At 36.5% G+C, this 21,080-nt stretch overlaps 2 protein-coding genes across 3 annotated transcripts in view; both read right to left on the minus strand.

Annotated features, from left to right (window-relative positions):
* Positions 1–16,577, minus strand: part of LOC139765415 (cuticle protein AM1199-like) — a 24,555-nt gene extending 7,978 nt beyond the window's left edge. The window contains exons 1-3 of one of the 2 annotated variants that reach the window (XM_071692774.1): positions 16,513–16,577; positions 16,048–16,277; positions 15,366–15,761 (exon numbers count right to left, since the gene is read on the minus strand). In XM_071692774.1, the coding sequence (XP_071548875.1) occupies positions 15,587–15,761; positions 16,048–16,277; positions 16,513–16,521 (414 nt within the window). In that variant the 5' untranslated portion in view covers positions 16,522–16,577 and the 3' untranslated portion in view covers positions 15,366–15,586. Of the gene's footprint in view, positions 1–15,365; positions 15,762–16,047; positions 16,278–16,512 lie in introns of those variants that run through there. The other variant, XM_071692776.1, reaches the window with a different exon arrangement.
* Positions 16,578–18,715: 2,138 nt separating this feature from the next.
* Positions 18,716–19,926, minus strand: LOC139765416 (cuticle protein AM/CP1114-like). Its single transcript, XM_071692777.1, has 3 exons — positions 19,887–19,926; positions 19,423–19,652; positions 18,716–19,136 (listed from the first exon to the last, which is right to left on the minus strand). The coding sequence occupies exons 1-3, from the start codon at positions 19,893–19,895 to the stop codon at positions 18,962–18,964; spliced, it is 414 nt and encodes a 137-aa protein (XP_071548878.1). The 5' UTR covers positions 19,896–19,926; the 3' UTR covers positions 18,716–18,961.
* Positions 19,927–21,080: the final 1,154 nt, after the last annotated feature.

The following is a 21,080-nucleotide window of genomic DNA, read 5'->3' on the forward strand; positions in this document are numbered from 1 at the left end:
GAGAGACCTGTTATAAGCTAGCCATTTATGAACAGCTGTAGACTAGAAACCTGATGCAATACATCCAGTTATTAGACAACCTGACCTGGAGATGAGAGGTGTTAATCAGGTGCGTTTGAGTTTAATGGGTGACTTGAACTCTCGGGCATATTCATAAACACAATGATATTGGCAACCAAACTGATATGTTTCCATTTACTAGAACTGGGAAGTGATGAACAGGAATATTGAAAAAAGTAGGAAAAAAATTGTTGCATTCGATTTGCTTTCTTGGGTTTGTCTCTCATATGTTGCTCCCGCTGGCTCTACAACCCAATGAAGTATGTTTAGTTGTAAATTTCTATCAGTTAAGTGTATATAATCAGTACGTCATAAACAACAGGTTCCGTAGCTTAGCCACACCATCAACTGTGATTAATCTTTGATAAATCACAGAGATCACTACAAAAAATTTTAATGTTTTTTTTGACATGAAGCTCCTCAAGATATATTTGTCTACTTCGAATAAATCTCAGTATCTATCTACGCCAGATAAGTCTTAACATCCTGACCAAGTATACCTCACCTGGTTATATCAGATGATGTAACATCTGATTATATCTGAAGACATAATAACATATCTGAGCAAACCTAAAAAAGAAATCGGATGATATCAAAAATTCCTCAACGCTTGTCTGTTTCCATCAGCAAAAGCTGAATCATACCAGTTTTAAACATAGAGAACCATACAAAATATGTATTATCTACAATGATGATAATGATAGTACCACATTAACCTTCTCATCTAAAACCATTACTGAAATCCTTGCACCAGTTCCTCCCATAGGGACTGAAACGCAGTTGAATCCTTTCCTTAAGCCCGACTTTAAATCAATATGCCCTTATGTATAATATCTGTTACCTTTTCTAATAGGACCATTTTCTCACACAGCACAGGGTACAAGTTTTCTATCCTTGTGTAGATGAATATTGGAAATACATTACATAATTATCTATCAATAATAGCCTTATGCATATTTATCTTTGGGGAATTATTTAGAAATATATTTTGTACCAATATCCTCACGAAAATAAAGATGATTATGATACCTTAGTGCATTACATACAGTTGACGTCCTTGCCTTTCCTTCCCGTTTGCTTTCGCCGTTCACATCGTAACAAACTCCAGCCTCTCTGCTATGTAATTTAAGTTCTCCCTCTCATCCCAATCAAATTTACTCCCTATGAGGTTCTCAGAGGTTTACAAGGTATCAATGGATTTCTGGCTTGACCAAAGAGGTAAAATTCATTGGTATTATGTGCTATTTTGTTTTTGTTTTTTGGCTACGTACCTCCTCTTCTTGTAAATACATTTCAAGTAACGCCAGTAAAGTTTTCATTTAGCACTGAAGTTGCACTTTTGCATATCTCTGGCTATTGTTAAATAGACTTGAGGCAGCCCAGTCAGAGTTCGGTTTCGTGTTAGGACCCTCTGACGAGAAAAGATCTTAGAAATAAAAGGCAAAGTAATTTTGGTGTAATTTATGATCCACTATTCTTCCTGTTCTTCAGTTTTCTGTTGCTATTGTTTTGGAGGTAAGGAGAGAGAGAGAGAGAGAGAGAGAGAGAGAGAGAGAGAGAGAGAGAGAGAGAGAGAGAGAGAGAGAGAGAGAGAGAGAGAGAGAGAGAGAACAAATTTCATACGCTCCCAGTGAGACCAGTCCATCCGTCTGTCCGGGTCAATTTGAAGACATAAAAATAAGTCTTTACTGCGTATATATATTTCCCAGCTTGAATATCAGCTATGAATTTTAATATCTCACAACATATCTTATCATCAGTGTCAATGATGCATACTGGAAAGGAACCCGGTTCCTAAGCACCAATTCCAGTGGCATATCATTTGTTACATCTATTCTGAGACTTTTGCACCAACACCAAAAAAATGTTCCTGACGTTCCTGCTCACTATATCAGTTTACTGAAGAAAGGCAACAGATTCCGCTGTTCAGAGAATTATGGACTTGCATCTTTCTGACATGTAAAAGGACTTCTTTTGAACGCATGTGTCCTGCAGGCACCTAACCTAGAAGCAGTGTGCAGACCTTATACAGTTAAGTATAAATGTCTATTTTGCACCCAGAGTGTTACTACGGCACTAAGATTAGGAAACGCCAGTGTCTTATTGTTCTACATTTGAAGACCGGACAATTACTCTCATCCTGCCAACCAGTTCTTTCAAATCTCTTTATTTTTATGTTAGCTGAACGCCTTAGCCAAAACAATCTCATAAACGCTTTCTAGATATATATATATATATATATATATATATATATATATATATATATATATATATATATATATATATATATATATATATTTATGAATATATATATATATATATATATATATATATATATATATATATATATATATATACATATATATATTCATAAATATATATATATATATATATATATATATATATATATATATTATTCTTTTTTTATTATACTTTGTCGCTGTCTCCCGCGTTTGCGAGGTAGCGCAAGGAAACGAAGACTTCCTCATTTTCTTACAATTTTTCCAATTGTCGTCGTTATCTGTATATATATATATATATATATATATATATATATATATATATATTCCTATGAGTCCACGGGGAAAATGATACTGTAAGTTCCCAAGTGCACTTTCGTGTAATAATCACATCATCAGGGGAGACACAACAGAAAAATATAACAGTCAGTTGATATATCGAAGAGACGAGGCTAGGACGCCATTTGGTAAACATGCGATTGTAAAAGACAGACAACAAGCTTTCATAAACTTATCATTTTAAGAATTTTATCAACAATAAAGTTATCTAATTTATATAGACCATCAGTAATATCAAGATTATAAATCTTTGTGTATTTGATGATAGAAGATTCAATGATATTTCTCTTGGTAATAGAGTTAGAGTTAATAACTGAGATGGCATTACTCCAGTCAATACAATGATCATAATTTTTAACGTGATTAAACAAGGTATTTGATTCTTGTCCCGTTCTTATACTATATCTATGTTGCTTAAGTCTAACAGAAAGATCCTTACCAGTCTGACCAACATAAAATTTATTACAATTTCCACATGGCACTTGATAGTTGCATCCACTAGAATTTTCTGGTGAATTCCTGATTAAGATATTCCTTATAGTATTATTGTTGCTAAAGACAACATTTACGTTAAAGGATTTAAGCAACATGGGAAGTAAAGTAAAATTATTATCAAAAGGGAGAACCAAAAGATTCTTGGTGTCAATGGGAGGTTTGGGCTCAACTCTATAAAATGACTTCTTTGGTAACTTAAGGGATTTATCAATGAAAGATTTAGGGTACTTTAACTTAGATCCAATAAAATATATCCTCTCAAACTCATCATCAATAAACTCTGGACTGCAAATAAGTAATGCCCTAAGGAACATAGATTGAAATGACGATAATTCAACTCTGTCGAGATGAGTAATAATGGATATATGAGCATACATTGGTAGGTTTTCTGCATATGCTAAACTTAAGATTGTTTTCTTGCCAATGGATCAGGCAATCTAAAAATGGTAGCATACCATTATTTTCATTTCCTACAGTAAATTTGATGAAGGTACTAAATTGTTAGGTAAGGGGAGATATATTTGTAAATTTTCATTTGTTGGCCAAACACGATGAACATCTACTTACCTCAACCAAATTGCATTAGAAGGTAAGATGTCCTTTAGTAATTTTGCTTCAAAAAATTCCATATAAAGATTACTTAGTGCAGGTAAAAGAAGGTTACCCATTGCCATACCAAATCTTTGAGCATAATAATCTACAATGAGTTGAAATACAGTCTTTATACACAATTTTATCAGTTCAATGAAAACAGATTTTGAAGCAGGTAAATGAATATCATCCAAGACATCAGATGAATATTCTAAAAGGTCATCAACTGGAACTTTTGTGAAAGTGAGGAAACATCAAAGCTAACTAGTTTGAAATAAAAATCAACATTGATAGTGTTAAGCGTGTTGATTAAATCTACACTGTTCAATATATTAGAATTTGATACCTTACCCACGAAAGGGTTTAATTAAGAAACTAACCATTTCGGCAATTTATATGTGATGGAGCCTACTTAACTCACTATAGGTCTTGCTGGAAAATCCTGTTTATGTGTTTTGATAAGTCCATACATATATGGCAATGAAGGGGACAAAGATGACAAACATTTGATAGGAGAGCCATTACCTTTCAACAACAACTTCATTTCTTTATTGAAATGGAAATTAACTGCTTCTAAGGGATTTTACTGAGTTTAGAATATGTTGTGTCATCATTTAGAAGATCATTCATTTTAGATAAATAGTTACTTTTGTCTAAAATCACAACAGTGTTAGCCTTATGTGCTTTAGTAATATGCATATCCTAGTCTTTTTTAAGGTTTTGATAGCTTTTATAAATCTTTTAGGGCAATTAGGTTCAACTGGTTTTGACAAACTGGCATACACTAAACCCTTACAGATATTAATTTCATCATTACTTAAATTACTGTATTTTTTTAAATTACAAAAGTACTTTGTGACATCAACACAGCTGGCTTCCATGTTAGAGCACACAAAACTTAATCCATAGCCTAATGCAAGCAAGGAATCCTTATCTAGTTGTTTATTGGACAGTTTTATCGCAAAAGAAGGTTTTGTGTTCTTAGTCCAGTCGCTGTCTTTAATAAGATGGTCCGACTTACAATTTTGTGTCATTTGTAGCCTATTGCGTTCATTCCCTAATCTATCATAGCAATAGTCCAGCATCCGGTTCTTGCAATATGTCTTGCTATTGCCATTTGAAAGGTACATTTCTTCTCTCTGGAAATGCGGAAAGCCTCCCCCATTTCAAGTTTCTTTAATTCAATGTGTTTCTTTAGAATGATGTTTTGGAATTGGTCAAATGGTCGACCAGACAGCTGCAACAATCGTTGAGGTAGGACAGATCTTGGCTTCACTTGTTCATCAAGGCATTTCCTAAGGAATCCAAACCGTAGCTTCAGTTGGTGGGCCTTGATTATCGATTTGGAGAAAGCAATAACGAAAAGAGAAAGTCCAGGACAGCTTGTAGAGAAGTAATAGAAGAGCCTGTGGAATCCATGTTGAAAAGGATCACAATTTTGTGCGTGATCAAAATGAGTCCACGGGGAAAATGAAACACGATAAGTTCCCAAGTGCACTTTCGTGTAATAATGACATCATCAGGAGAGACACAAGAGAGGAATATGACAGTCAGTTGATATATCGAAGAGACGAGGCTAGGACGCCATTTGGTAAACATGCGATTGTAAAAGACAGACAACTAGCGTTCATAAACTTATCATTTTAAGAATTTTATCAACAATAAAGTTATCTAATTTGTATAGGCCATCACTAATAATAATCTTTGTGAATTTGATAATAGAAGATTCAATGATATTTCTCATGGTAATAGAGTTAGAGTTAATAACTGAGATGGCACTACTCCAGGCAATACAATGATCTTAGTTTTTAACGTGATTAAACAAGGCATTTGATTCTTGTCCCGTTCTTATACTATATTTATGTTGCTCAAGTCTAACAGAACGATACTTACCAGTCTGCCCAACATAAAGTTTATCACAATTTCCACATGGCACTTTATAGATGCATCTAGGAGAATTTTCTGGTGAATTCCTGATTAAGATATTCCTTATAGTATTATTGTTGCTAAAGGCAACATTTACATTAAAGGATTTAAGCAACATGGGAAATAAAGTAAAATTATCAAAAGGAGAACTAAAAGATTCTTGGTGTCACTGGGAGGTTTGGGCTCAGCTCTATAAAATGATTTCTTTGCTAACTTAAGAGATTTATCAACGAAAGATCTAGGGTACTGTAAGTTAGATCCAATAGAATATATCTTCTCAAACTCATCATCAATAAACTCTGGACTGCAAATACGTAATGCCTTAAGGAACATAGATTGAAATGATGATAATTTAACTCTGTCATGTTGAGATGAGTAATAATGGATATATGGGCATACATTAGTAAGTTTTATGTATATGCTAAACTTAAACTGGTCTCCATGCCTATGGATCATGCAATCTAAAAGTGGTAACATACCATTATTTTCATTTCCTATAGTGAATATGATGGAAGGTACTAAATTGTTAACTAAGGGGAGAAATATTTGTAAATTTTCATTTGTTGGCCAAACACAAAGAATATCATCTACATACCTAAACCAAGCTGCATTAGAAGGTAAGATATCCTTTACTGATTTTGTTTCAAAAACTCCATATAAAGATTACTTAGTACAGGTGATAGATTAAGGAATGAACGCAATAGTATACAAATGACACTAAATTGTAAGTTGGGCCATCTTATCAAAAACAGCGACTGGATTAAGAACACAAACCGTTCTCTTCTGGTAAACCTGTCTAATAAAAAAGTAGATAAAGATTCCTTGTGTACATTATTCTATGGATTAAGTTTTGTGTGCTCTAACAGGGAAGCCAGCTGTGTTGAAGTCATAAAGTCTTTTTGTAATTTAGAGAAATACAGTGATTTAACTAATGATAAGATTAATATCTGTAAGTCTGCAAGGGTTTAGTGTATGCCAGTTTGTCAAAGCCAGTGGAACATATTTGCCCGAAAAGATTTGTAAGAGCTATTAACACCTTAAAAACAGACAAGAATAGACATATTACTAAAGCAGATGAGGCTAACACTGTTGTGATTTTAGACATAAGACATATTTTAAGACATATTTATCGAAAATGGATGATCTTTTAGATGATGACACAACATATTCTGAACTCAATAAAAATCCCTTAGAAGCAGTTAATTCCCATTTCAATAAAGAAATGAAGTTGTTGTTGAAAGGTAATGGTTCTCTTATCAAAAGTTTGTCATCTTTGTCCCCTTCATCGCTGTACATATAAGGACTTATCAAAATACATAAACAGAATTTTCCAGCAAGGCCTATAGTGAGTTCAGTAGGCTCCATCACATATAAATTGGCAAAATGGTTAGTTTCCTTATTAAGCCCTTTAGTGGGTAAGGTATCAAATTCTGATATCATGAACAATGTAGATTTAGTCAACAAGCTAAACAACATCAGTGTTAATTTTGATTTCAAATTAGTTAGCTTTGATGTTTCCTCACTTTTCACAAAAGTTCCAGTTGATGACCTTTTAGAATATTTATTTGATGTCTTGGATGATATTCATTTACCTATTTCAAAGTCTCTTTTCATTGAACTGATAACATTGTGTATAAAAGTCTGTGTATTTCAATTCAATGTAGACTATTATGCTCAAATATTTGGTATGGCAATTGGTAACCCTCTTTCACCTGCACTAATTAATCTTTATATGGAATTTTTTGAAACAAAATTACTAAAGAATACCTTACCTTCTAACACAATTTGGTTGAGGTATGTAGATGATGTTCTTTGTGTTTGACCAACAAATGAAAATTTACAAATATTTCTCCCCTTAGTTATCAATTTAGTACCTTCAATCAAATTTACTGCAGAAAATGAAAATAATGGTATGTTACCATTTTTATATTGTATGATCCATGGGCAAGGAAACAAGTTTAAGTTTAGCATATACAGAAAACCTACCAATGTATGCTCATATATCCATTATTACTCATCTCAACATGGCAGAGTTAGATTATCATTGTTTCAATCTAAGTTCCTTAGTGCATTACTTATTTGCAGTCCAGAGTTTATTGATGATGAGTTTGAGAAAATATATTCTATTGGATCTAAGTTAAAGTACTCTAGATCTTTCATTGATAAATCCCTTAAGTTAGCAAAGAAATCGTTTTATAGAGTTGAGCCCAAGCCTCCAATTGACCTCAAGAATATTTTAGTTCTCTCTTTTAACAATAATTTCACTTTACTTCCCATGTTGCTTAAATCCTTTAATATAAATGTTGCCTTTAGCAACAATAATAGTATAAGGAATATCTTAATCAGAAATTCACCAGAAAATTCTCCTGGATGCGTCTATATAGCGCCATGTCTATATTGTGATAAATTTTATGTTTGGCAGAATGGTAACGATCTTTCTGTTAGACTTAAGCAATATAAATATAGTATAAGAAAGGAACAAAAATCAAATGCCTTGTTTAATCACTTTAAAAACTATGATCATTGTATTGACTGGAGTGACATCTCAGTCATTAACTCTACTACCACGAAAAATATCATTGAATCTTCTATCACTGAATACACAAAAAATTATAATCTTAATATTAGTGATAGTCTATACAAATTAGATAACTTTATTGTTGATAACATTTGTAAAATGATAAGTTTATGAACGCCCCTTGTCTTCTTGGAGGATTGCATGCTTACCAATGGCGTCCTAGCTTCGTCTCTTCGATGTACATCAACTTACAGTTATATTTCTCACTTGTGTCTCCCCAGATGATGTGATTATTACACGGAAGTGCACTTGCGAACTTTTCATGTTTCATTTTTACCGTGGAGTCATAGGAATACCTTGATATATATATATATATATATATATATATATATATATATATATATATATATATATATATATATATGTATATTGATATATATATATATATATGATATATATATATATATATATATATATATATATATATATATATATATATATATATATATATATATATATATATATATATATATATATATATAGGGGATTAAGAATACTTCCCACGTATTCCCTGCGTGTCGTAGAAGGCGACTAAAAGGGGAGGGAGCGGGGGGCTGGAAATCCTCCTTTCTCGTTTTTTTTTTTAATTTTCCAAAAGAAGGAACAGAGGGGGCCAGGTGAGGATATTCCAAAAAAGGCCCAGTCCTCTGTTCTTAACGCTACCTCGCTAACGCGGGAAATGGTGAATAGTTTAAAAGAAAAGAAAGATGGTATTGCAGTGGAATTTATTAAAAAAGGGGGTGACTGTATTGTTGACTGGTTGGTAAGGTTATTTAATGTATGTATGACTCATGGTGAGGTGCCTGAGGATTGGCGGAATGCGTGCATAGTGCCATTGTACAAAGGCAAAGGGGATAAGAGTGAGTGCTCAAATTACAGAGGTATAAGTTTGTTGAGTATTCCTGGTAAATTATATGGGAGGGTATTGATTGAGAGGGTGAAGGCATGTACAGAGCATTAGATTGGGGAAGAGCAGTGTGGTTTCAGAAGTGGTAGAGGATGTGTGGATCAGGTGTTTGCTTTGAAGAATGTATGTGAGAAATACTTAGAAAAGCAAATGGATTTGTATGTAGCATTTATGGATCTGGAGAAGGCATATGATAGAGTTGATAGAGATGCTCTGTGGAAGGTATTAAGAATATATGGTGTGGGAGGAAAGTTGTTAGAAGCAGTGAAAAGTTTTTATCGAGGATGTAAGGCATGTGTACGTGTAGGAAGAGAGGAAAGTGATTGGTTCTCAGTGAATGTAGGTTTGCGGCAGGGGTGTATGATGTCTCCATGGTTGTTTAATTTGTTTATGGATGGGGTTGTTAGGGAGGTAAATGCAAGAGTTTTGGAAAGAGGGGCAAGTATGAAGTCTGTTGGGGATGAGAGAGCTTGGGAAGTGAGTCAGTTGTTGTTCGCTGATGATACAGCGCTGGTGGCTGATTCATGTGAGAAACTGCAGAAGCTGGTGACTGAGTTTGGTAAAGTGTGTGGAAGAAGAAAGTTAAGAGTAAATGTGAATAAGAGCAAGGTTATTAGGTACAGTAGGGTTGAGGGTCAAGTCAATTGGGAGGTGAGTTTGAATGGAGAAAAACTGGAGGAAGTGAAGTGTTTTAGATATCTGGGAGTGGATCTGGCAGCGGATGGAACCATGGAAGCGGAAGTGGGTCATAGGGTGGGGGAGGGGGCGAAAATTCTGGGGGCCTTGAAGAATGTGTGGAAGTCGAGAACATTATCTCGGAAAGCAAAAATGGGTATGTTTGAAGGAATAGTGGTTCCAACAATGTTGTATGGTTGCGAGGCGTGGGCTATGGATAGAGTTGTGCCCAGGAGGATGGATGTGCTGGAAATGAGATGTTTGAGGACAATGTGTGGTGTGAGGTGGTTTGATCGAGTGAGTAACGTAAGGGTAAGAGAGATGTGTGGAAATAAAAAGAGCGTGGTTGAGAGAGCAGAAGAGGGTGTTTTGAAGTGGTTTGGGCACATGGAGAGAATGAGTGAGGAGAGATTGACCAAGAGGATATATGTGTCGGAGGTGGAGGGAACAAGGAGAAGAGGGAGACCAAATTGGAGGTGGAAAGATGGAGTGAAAAAGATTTTGTGTGATCGGGGCCTGAACATGCAGGAGGGTGAAAGGAGGGCAAGGAATAGAGTGAATTGGAGCGATGTGGTATACCGGGGTTGACGTGCTGTCAGTGGATTGAATCAAGGCATGTGAAGCGTCTGGGGTAAGCCATGGAAAGCTGTGTAGGTATGTATATTTGCGTGTGTGGACGTATGTATATACATGTGTATGGGGGGGGTTGGGCCATTTCTTTCGTCTGTTTCCTTGCGCTACCTCGCAAACGCGGGAGACAGCGACAAAGTATAATAAAAAAAAAAAAAAAAATATATATATATATATATATATATATATATATATATATATATATATATATATATATATATATATATATATATATATATATATATATATCTGAAGTTCCCATTTGTTCCCTTGTCTTACCCAATGCACTTTATCTACCTCCTTCCAAAACATCTTTTTATTCTCCCTAAAATTTAATGATACTCTCTCACCCCAACTCTCATTTGCCCTCTTTTTCCCCTCTTGCTCCTTTGCATTATTTTCCTGCAAAAATCGTCCAAATGCCTCTTTCTTCTCTTTAATTAATAATCTTACTTCTTCATCCCACCACTCACTACCCTTTCTAATCTGCCCACCTCCCACGCATCTCCTGCCACAAGCATCATTTGCGAAAGCCATCACTGCTTCCCTCAACACATCCCATTCCTCTCCCATTCCCCTTACGTCCTTTGTTCTCACCTTTTTCCATTCTTTATTCAGTCTCTCCTGGTACTTCCTCACACAAGTCTCCTTCCCAAGCTCACTTACTCTCACCACTCTCTTCACCCTAACATTCTCTCTTCTTTTCTGAAAACCTCTACAAATCTTCACCTTCGCCTCCACAAGATAATGATCAGATGACCAAGAGGATATATGTGTCGGAGGTGGAGGGAACAAGGAGAAGAGGGAGACCAAATTGGAGGTGGAAAGATGGAGTGAAAAAGATTTTGTGTGATCGGGGCCTGAACATGCAGGAGGGTGAAAGGAGGGCAAGGAATAGAGTGAATTGGAGCGATGTGGTATACCGGGGTTGACGTGCTGTCAGTGGATTGAATCAAGGCATGTGAAGCGTCTGGGGTAAGCCATGGAAAGCTGTGTAGGTATGTATATTTGCGTGTGTGGACGTATGTATATACATGTGTATGGGGGGGGTTGGGCCATTTCTTTCGTCTGTTTCCTTGCGCTACCTCGCAAACGCGGGAGACAGCGACAAAGTATAATAAAAAAAAAAAAATATATATATATATATATATATATATATATATATATATATATATATATATATATATATATATATATATCTGAAGTTCCCATTTGTTCCCTTGTCTTACCCAATGCACTTTATCTACCTCCTTCCAAAACATCTTTTTATTCTCCCTAAAATTTAATGATACTCTCTCACCCCAACTCTCATTTGCCCTCTTTTTCCCCTCTTGCTCCTTTGCATTATTTTCCTGCAAAAATCGTCCAAATGCCTCTTTCTTCTCTTTAATTAATAATCTTACTTCTTCATCCCACCACTCACTACCCTTTCTAATCTGCCCACCTCCCACGCATCTCCTGCCACAAGCATCATTTGCGAAAGCCATCACTGCTTCCCTCAACACATCCCATTCCTCTCCCATTCCCCTTACGTCCTTTGTTCTCACCTTTTTCCATTCTTTATTCAGTCTCTCCTGGTACTTCCTCACACAAGTCTCCTTCCCAAGCTCACTTACTCTCACCACTCTCTTCACCCTAACATTCTCTCTTCTTTTCTGAAAACCTCTACAAATCTTCACCTTCGCCTCCACAAGATAATGATCAGACATCCCTCCAGTTGCACCCCTCAGCACATTAACATCTAAAAGTCTCTCTTTCTCGCGCCTATCAACTAACTTCAGTGAAGGGGGCTAATGGGAAGGTGATAACAAGTAGTGGTGATGTGAGAAGGAGATGGAGTGAGTATTTTGAAGGTTTGTTGAATGGGTTTGATGATAGAGTGGCAGATAAAGGGTGTTTTGGTTGAGGTGGTGTGCAAAGTGAGAGGGTTAGGGAAAATGATTTGGTAAACAAAGAAGAGGTAGTAAAAGCTTTGCGGAAGATGAAGGCCGGCAAGGCAGCAGGTTTGGATGGTATTGCAGTGGAATTTATAGAAAAAGGGGGTGACTGTATTGTTGACTGGTTGGTAAGGTTATTTAATGTATGTATGATTCATGGTGAGGTGCCTGAGGATTGGCGGAATGCTTGCATAGTGCCATTGTACAAGGAAGAGAGGAAAGTGATTGGTTCTCAGTGAATGTAGGTTTGCGGCAGGAGTGTGTGATGTCTCCGTGGTTGTTTAATTTGTTTATGGATGGGGTTGTTAGGGAGGTGAATGCAAGAGTTTTGGAAAGAGGGGCAAGTATGAAGTCTGTTGTCGATGAGAGAGCTTGGGAAGTGAGTCAGTTGTTGTTCACTGATGATACAGCTGGTGGCTGATTCATGTGAAAATCTGCAGAAGCTGGTGACTGACTTTGGTAAATTGTGTGAAAAAAGAAAGTTGCGAGTAAATGTGAATAAGAGAAAGGTTATTAGGTACAGTAGGGTTGAGGGTCAAGTCAATTGGGAGGTATGTTTGAATGGAGAAAAACTGGAGGAAGCGAAGTGTTTGAGATATCTGGGAGTGGATTAGGCAGCGGTTGGAACCATGGAAGCGGAAGTGGATCATGGGGTGGGGGAGGGGGCGAAAATTCTTGAAGAATGTGTGGAAGTCGAGAACATTATCTCGGAAAGCAAAAATGGGTATGTTTGAAGGAATAGTGGTTCCAACAATGTTGTATGGTTGCGAGGCGTGGGCTATGGATAGAGTTGTGCGCAGGAGGGTGGATATGCTGGAAATGAGATGCTTGAGGACAATATGTGGTGTGAGGTGGTTTGATCGAATAAGTAATAAAAGAGTAAGAGGGATGTGTGGTGATAAAAAGAGTGTGGTTGAAAAAACAGAGGAGGGTGTTTTGAAATGGTTTGGTAACATGGAGAGAATGAGTGAGGAAAGATTCACCAAGAGGTGGAGGGAAGGAGGAGCAGTGGGAGACCAAATTGAAGGTGGAAAGATGATTTAGAAATAAGAAGTGTTAAACACTTCCATGTGATTACTTTGTTAGAACTAAGAACAAATAGACAGAACAAGAATATGATAAAACAACCGCCAATGGGCAAGGACGGCAAATGAATCACAGAATAGATGAAGGAATTATGATACAGGTCACTCTCGACGGCCTCACCTTTTTGAAGTGACAAGCTAAGGATCTGTAAAATATATGTAAAAAAAAATTCATTCACTGAATCTCTATTACGTTTGATAAGAGACCACCCAATATACTTTTCATCCACTACTGAGTTAGTGCATATGATAATTCTAACGTTGTTTCAGTCAAGACTTTCAGGTGGATATATAATGCATTCGGTTCTTGACCATACGGAAATCTACCTTTATTTTGTTTAGTTTTGATATTAGGAGCCTCACTGTTTTGACCAATGTGAAACTGATCGCATTTTTTACATGGTATACTGTACACACAGCCCTTCAGAGAAGTTACAGAATTTTTCATAATACCTTCCATGACCGCATTATTACCGCTGAAGACTGCAATGGTATTAGAATATTGATAATGAAATATCAAAAAAAGTTTAACAATACAGGAACTTTAAGAAAGTTCTCGCAATGCGATGATAGGAACAAGGTTTTGCACACTAGTGGTTCTTTGGACTGAACATTGTTAAAAGATACATAACAAAATTATTCGTTGAGTTATGGAAACGTTTGGGATACAGTTATTTATAGTCAGTGTTAGGAATATTGCAAATTTCATCTTCACTGAATTCTGGATTAAATAAGCAAAATGGTCCCTGAAACATTGATGAAACAGAGACCTAATCAGTATATAATGATATATAGAGTCATACAAAATATGTGAAAAGATATTTGTAGGTTTGCGATATATGCTAGATATCACAAGCAGAAGTTTAGCTATACCATAAACCCAAAAATGTCCAGTCATACATAGACTTGATATTGTCAATGAAGCACATCAGTGCTTCAAGCAGCTTTACAGATTTCCTACCACAGCAAATTTTCTTAGCATCTTCCATTGGGCAAATTTATTAATCGTCTCATAAACGGATTATAAGCAACAATGCAAAATCCTCTTTCTTTCTCAGTATTTCTCTCACACATTCATCAAAGTAGACACCTGACCAACACACCTTTCACCTCTCCTGAAACCACATTGTTTCTCCCTAATCTGAAGCTCCGTACATGCCACTAACCTCTAATCACCACACATACAACCTATCAAGTATACTACACAAAGATATACCTCTCTATAAGTACGTAGTAAAGCCAGGACACGTATATACATAAATCTATTTTTCTAATAAACTAATGATGAGGGTAATCATCATAGATGCTCAATCATTATGTATTTGGTGCTTACTTGGGCCATGGACTTGTCATCGAGATGTCATGGAAACAAATACTATACAGTGACCCACTTTTCTTTGAGGTGAAGAATACTTCATCTTGGTACAACAGTGAGATGATTGCCTCAGAGGACAATGAAAAATTTTTAACTTTTCCGAGAGGAGTCTTGTGGAGTGGTTTTCAAGGCGAGTCATACAGCATCATGCCTAAGAGTTGAAACTCACTATCATACCAATTTGATGTAACACTTCCTGCAATACATTTTTTGAAGCGTTTACGTTCACTATCAGAGGAAAAATTCTTTAGAGAGTACCAAGACATGTCTTACTGAGGATCGAGGCTTTTGTTGCGTCAGTAAACTTGTGGATAATGAATTTATAGCCTTAGTAGAAATATTTTCAAAAGTCTGAAGAGTAACAGACTTACGCATTTTAAAGGAGTCTTCATTTGCAACTGGATATTTCTCAGCTATAGTTTATATCTGAAAGACAGACATCCATGATTATGAACATATTGCCATCTTAGTGTTTAAAAAAATAAAAATGAATCATTTCATGGAAGGGTAATGAATGATTTTTTTTATGCTTGAATGTTTAATGTTGCAACTTTAATTGCAAGCTTAAATCTTGTGTATTCAGCATAAATAGCGAATGCAATAAATACGAAAAAGAGTAAAGATATCAGTTGTACATGTACAAACGCTTAGTGTTGATAAAGTCGTTTCCAGCAGCAACACCATCAATAAGGTGCCATTTAGCGCTTATCACTGGGTTGTGCTAATGTTCGGGAATTAAAGGGTTGGTTTATGGGGAAGAGTAGCTCCTGCTGGGTGCTGCTCTAGAGTCCTCAAGACGAGCCTTCTCGATCTGCGCGATGGCGTGTGGAGGCAAAGGATGCACTAAGTCAGACTCTACCCTGTATCCGTCACCGTCAGCTACGAACTTGAAGTTGCCGGGAGTACCGTCAGGGAAGGTGAACCTGAGGAGAATCAGTTGTCGTATGAAAGGCATTCCTTAAACTGCCACGTCTCACATACAGGCATGCCTCACATACAGGTATGTTTCTGCCACTGAATACACTCCAGAACATTTTGAAGGTGTAAATGCTAGGTCTGTTGAGAATAAGATATCTAACATCAGCAGCTGTTGGATGTTAACGTTTTGGCAGAGACAATTATATGAGACTGATTGTAAGTTTAAAAGGAATGAAGCAACAAGAAGCTTTTCCTACCAATTTGTTATGATAAAACAAAAGTTTCACTCACGACCAATATCCCTGGGATGCCACAGCTCCTTCTTCTCCCTGTGGGGCGCCCTCCTCGGTACGACTGATGCCGTCACCAGTCTCGAAGTTGAAGTTGTAGTTGCCATGCTGATCAGGTCCCTCACGGTTGTCGGACAGGATGGGAATCTCATCAGAAGTGTATCTTGGGGGCGCCGAGTAGCTGCCCTGTGGCGCCGCGGTCGCCACCGCCACTAAGGCAACAAGGATCACCTGATAGTGATAAGAATGATCAAGTTCATTTATACTTCATTCATAATTCTCTTATATATAATAGAAAATATCATGAAATTCATGACACACAAAACTTAATAAAAACATTAAATGGTGATATAATTCAAGATATACTGAGTACATGATGTGTTCATCAAGTGAAATAGAGGACATGTCTTCAAATTTATAAAATTGTTTTGAGTTAGAGTGTCATTTCTGGAGTAGTGTTCCTTACTGAGAGCATGTTGACTACAGAACTGGACTGTGGTGCTGACCGGGCGGTTCCCCTTTATATACAAGCTGGCTCCACCCATCCGATCTACTTCATTCCTGGATCAAGGTGATGGTCAGTTAGTTTTCCCCTGCCCATTCTTATCTCCTGAGAGTTTACGAAACGAGAGTTGAAGGTCAATGAAGCATGCTCAATACACACTTTCGCCAAGCATCAGATCCACATAATCTATTATTCATTTTGTATTGCCAATGAATTCTTCCTTCCAATTCTGACAGAAGAATATTTGCCATTCACTGAAAAAGGTGAGAATTCCCTCTGGGTCTGCATGCAAAAGGTCTTTACCGATTTATGATACCATTAATACGAGGCAAGACATATAATCCTAGTATCCCTAGTTATATCTGAAGTGCTTCCTCATCCTTATGCTCCGACATCATCAGAGCATTTGTAATAGACAGCTAGCTTGAAATAATAGTTAAATCCTAATGTAAGTTACACCTTGCAATGACTATTGAACTCCCAATATAGTTTTAACCCAATATAGATTTTATCCATTACTGAGTTAGTGTATATGATAATTTTAACGTTGTTCCAGTCAAGTCTTTCATGGGGATATATAATGCATTCGGTTCTTGAAAATACGTAAATCTACCTTTATGTTGTTTAAGTTTGATATTAAGAGCCTTACCGTTTTGACCAATGTGAAACTCATCACACTCTTTACAGGGGATACTGTACACACAGCCCTTCAAAGAAGTTACAGAATTTTTCGTAATACTTTCCATGACCGTATTATTACCGCTGAAGAATGCAATGGTATTAGAATATTGATAATGAAATATCAAAAAAAGTTTAACAATACAGGAACTTTAAGAAAGTTCTCGCAATGCGATGATAGGAACAAGGTTTTGCACACTAGTGGTTCTTTGGACTGAACATTGTTAAAAGATGCATAACAAAATTATTCGATGAATTATGGAAATGTTTGGGATACAGTTATTTATAGTCAGTGTTAGGAATATTGCAAATTTCATCTTCACTGAATTCTGGATTAAATAAGCAAAATGGTCCCTGAAACATTGATGAAACAGAGACCTAATCAGTATATAATGATATATAGAGTCATACAAAATATGTGAAAAGATATTTGTAGGTTTGCGATATATGCTAGATATCACAAGCAGAAGTTTAGCTATACCATAAACCCAAAAATGTCCAGTCATACATAGACTTGATATTGTCAATGAAGCACATCAGTGCTTCAAGCAGCTTTACAGATTTCCTACCACAGCAAATTTTCTTAGCATCTTCCATTGGGCAAATTTATTAATCGTCTCATAAACGGATTATAAGCAACAATGCAAAATCCTCTTTCTTTCTCAGTATTTCTCTCACACATTCATCAAAGTAGACACCTGACCAACACACCTTTCACCTCTCCTGAAACCACATTGTTTCTCCCTAATCTGAAGCTCCGTACATGCCACTAACCTCTAATCACCACACATACAACCTATCAAGTATACTACACAAAGATATACCTCTCTATAAGTACGTAGTAAAGCCAGACACGTATATACATAAATCTATTTTTCTAATAAACTAATGATGAGGGTAATCATCATAGATGCTCAATCATTATGTATTTGGTGCTTACTTGGGCCATGGACTTGTCATCGAGATGTCATGGAAACAAATCCTATACAGTGACCTACTTTTCTTTGAGGTGAAGAATACTTCATCTTGGTACAACAGTGAGATGATTGCCTCAGAGGACAATGAAAAATTTTTAACTTTTCGGAAAGGAGTCTTGTGGAGTGGTTTTCAAGGCGAGTCTTACAGCATCATGCCTAAGAGTTGAAACTCACTATCATACGAATTTGATGTAACACTTCCTGCAATACATTTTTTGAAGCGTTTACGTTCACTATCAGAGGAAAAATTCTTTAGAGAGTACCAAGACATGTCTTACTGAGGATCGAGGCTTTTGTTGCCTCTGTAAACTTGTGGATAATGAATTTATAGCCTTAGTAGAAATATTTTCAAAAGTCTGAAGAGTAACAGACTTCCGCATTTTAAAGGAGTCTTCATTTGCAACTGGATATTTCTCAGCTATAGTTTATATCTGTAAGACAGACATCCATGATTATGAACATATTGCCATCTTAGTGTTTAAAAAAATAAACATGAATCATTTCATGGAAGGGTAATGAATAATTTTTTTTTTATGCTTGAATGTTTAATGTTGCAACTTTAATTGCAAGCTTAAATCTTGTGTTTTCAGCATAAATAGCGAATGCAATAAATACGAAAAAGAGTAAAGATATCAGTTGTACATGTACAAACGCTTAGTGTTGATCAAGTCGTTTCCAGCAGCAACACCATTAATAAGGTGCCATTTAGCGCTTATCACTGGGTTGTGCTTTTGTTCGGGAATTGAAGGGTTGTTTTATGGGGAAGAGTAGCTCCTGCTGGGTGCTGCTCTTGAGTCCTCAAGACGAGCCTTCTCGATCTGCGCGATGGCGTGTGGAGGCAAAGGATGCACTAAGTCAGACTCTACCCTGTATCCGTCACCGTCAGCTACGAACTTGAAGTTGCCGGGAGTACCGTCAGGGAAGGTGAACCTGAGGAGGATCAGTTTTCGTATGAAAGGCATTCCTTAAACTGCCACGTCTCACATACAGGCATGCCTCACATACAGGTATGTTTCTGCCACTGAATACACTCCAGAACATTTTGAAGGTGTAAATGCCAGGTGTGTTGAGAATAAGATATCTAACATCAGCAGCTGTTGGATGTTAACGTTTTGGCAGAGACAATTATATGAGACTGATTGTAAGTTTAAAAGGAATGAAGCAACAAGAAGCTTTTCCTACCAATTTGTTATGATAAAACAAAAGTTTCACTCACGACCAATATCCCTGGGATGCCACAGCTCCTTCTTCGCCATGGGGGGCGCCCTCCTCGGTACGACTGATGCCGTCACCAGTTTCAAAGTTGAAGTTGTAGTTGCCATGCTGATCAGGTCCCTCACGGTTGTCGGACAGGATGGGAATCTCATCAGAAGTGTATCTTGGGGGCGCCGAGTAGCTGCCCTGTGGCGCCGCGGTCGCCACCGCCACTAAGGCAACAAGGATCACCTGATAGTGATAAGAATGATCAAGTTCATTTATACTTCATTCATACTTATCTTAAACATAAAAGAAAATATCATGAAACTCATTACACAAAATATAGTAAAAAGATTAGAAATGAGATATAATTCAAGATATACTGAGTACATGATGTGTTCATCAAGTGAAATAGAGGACATGTCTTCAAATTTATAAAATTGTTTTGAGTTAGAGTGTCATTTCTGGAGTAGTGTTCCTTACTGAGAGCATGTTGACTACAGAACTGGACTGTGGTGCTGGCCGGGCGGTTCCCCTTTATATACAAGCTGGCTCCACCCATCCGATCTACTTCATTCCTGGATCAAGGTGACGGTCAGTCAGTTTTCCCCTGCCCGTTATTATCTCCTGAAAGTTTACGAAACGAGAATTGAGGGTCAGTGAGACATGCTCAATACACACTTTCGCCAAGCATCAAATCCACATAATGTATTATTCAATTTGTATTGCCAAAGAATTCTGCCTTCCAATGTTCTTTTATTGTTGTCATTATTATTCAAATGAAGATTGCCAACCTATAATAATAAGCAATTTTTTGAAAATAAATATTTCATCAGTTACTTCATTACTAGAGATATTATATCTAAGATGACAGCAGAATATTTGCCATTCACTGGAAAAGGTGAGAATTTCTCCTGGGTCTACGTGCAAAAGGTCTTCACCGATATATGATACCATGAATACGAGGGAAGACACACACACACACACACACACACACAGATATATATTTACATATTTATTTATTCATTCATTTATTTTCCTTTGTCACTGTCTCCCGCGTTAGCGAGGTAGCGCAAGGAAACAGACGAAAGAAATGACCCAATCCACCCACATACACGTCCACACACGCAAATATACATACCTATACATCTCAACGTATACATATAAATACACATAGACACGCACACACACACACACATATATATATATATATATATATATATATATATATATATATATATATATATATATATATATATATATATATATATATATATATATATATATATAATATATATATATATATATATATATATATATATATATATATATATATATATATATATATATATATATATATATTATACGTACATAATTCAAACTGTCTGACTTTATTCATTCCCATCGCCACCCCGCCACACATGAAATAACAACCCCCTCCCCCCTCATGTGCGCGAGGTAGCACTAGAAAAAAGACAACAAAGTCCACATTCGTTCACACTCAGTCTCTAGCTGTGATGTAATAATGCACCGAAATCACAGCTCCCTTTCCACATCCAGGCCTCACAGAACTTTCCATGGTTTACCCCAGATGCTTCACTTGAAATTGTTCAATCCATTGACAGCACGTTGACCCCGGTATAACATATCGTTCCAATTCACTCTTTTCCTTTTACG

Source organism: Panulirus ornatus, chromosome 55 (genome assembly GCF_036320965.1).
Source record: "Panulirus ornatus isolate Po-2019 chromosome 55, ASM3632096v1, whole genome shotgun sequence".
In the NCBI taxonomy this organism is placed as follows: domain Eukaryota; kingdom Metazoa; phylum Arthropoda; class Malacostraca; order Decapoda; family Palinuridae; genus Panulirus; species Panulirus ornatus.

What these genes read in the sequence shown, in the direction of transcription:
- LOC139765416 (XM_071692777.1), bottom strand. An exon ending in GCATCCCAGGGATATTGGTC is followed by an intron (nt 19,137 to 19,422) that starts GTGAGTGAAACT and finishes GATCCTCCTCAG; the next exon opens with GTTCACCTTCCCTGACGGTA.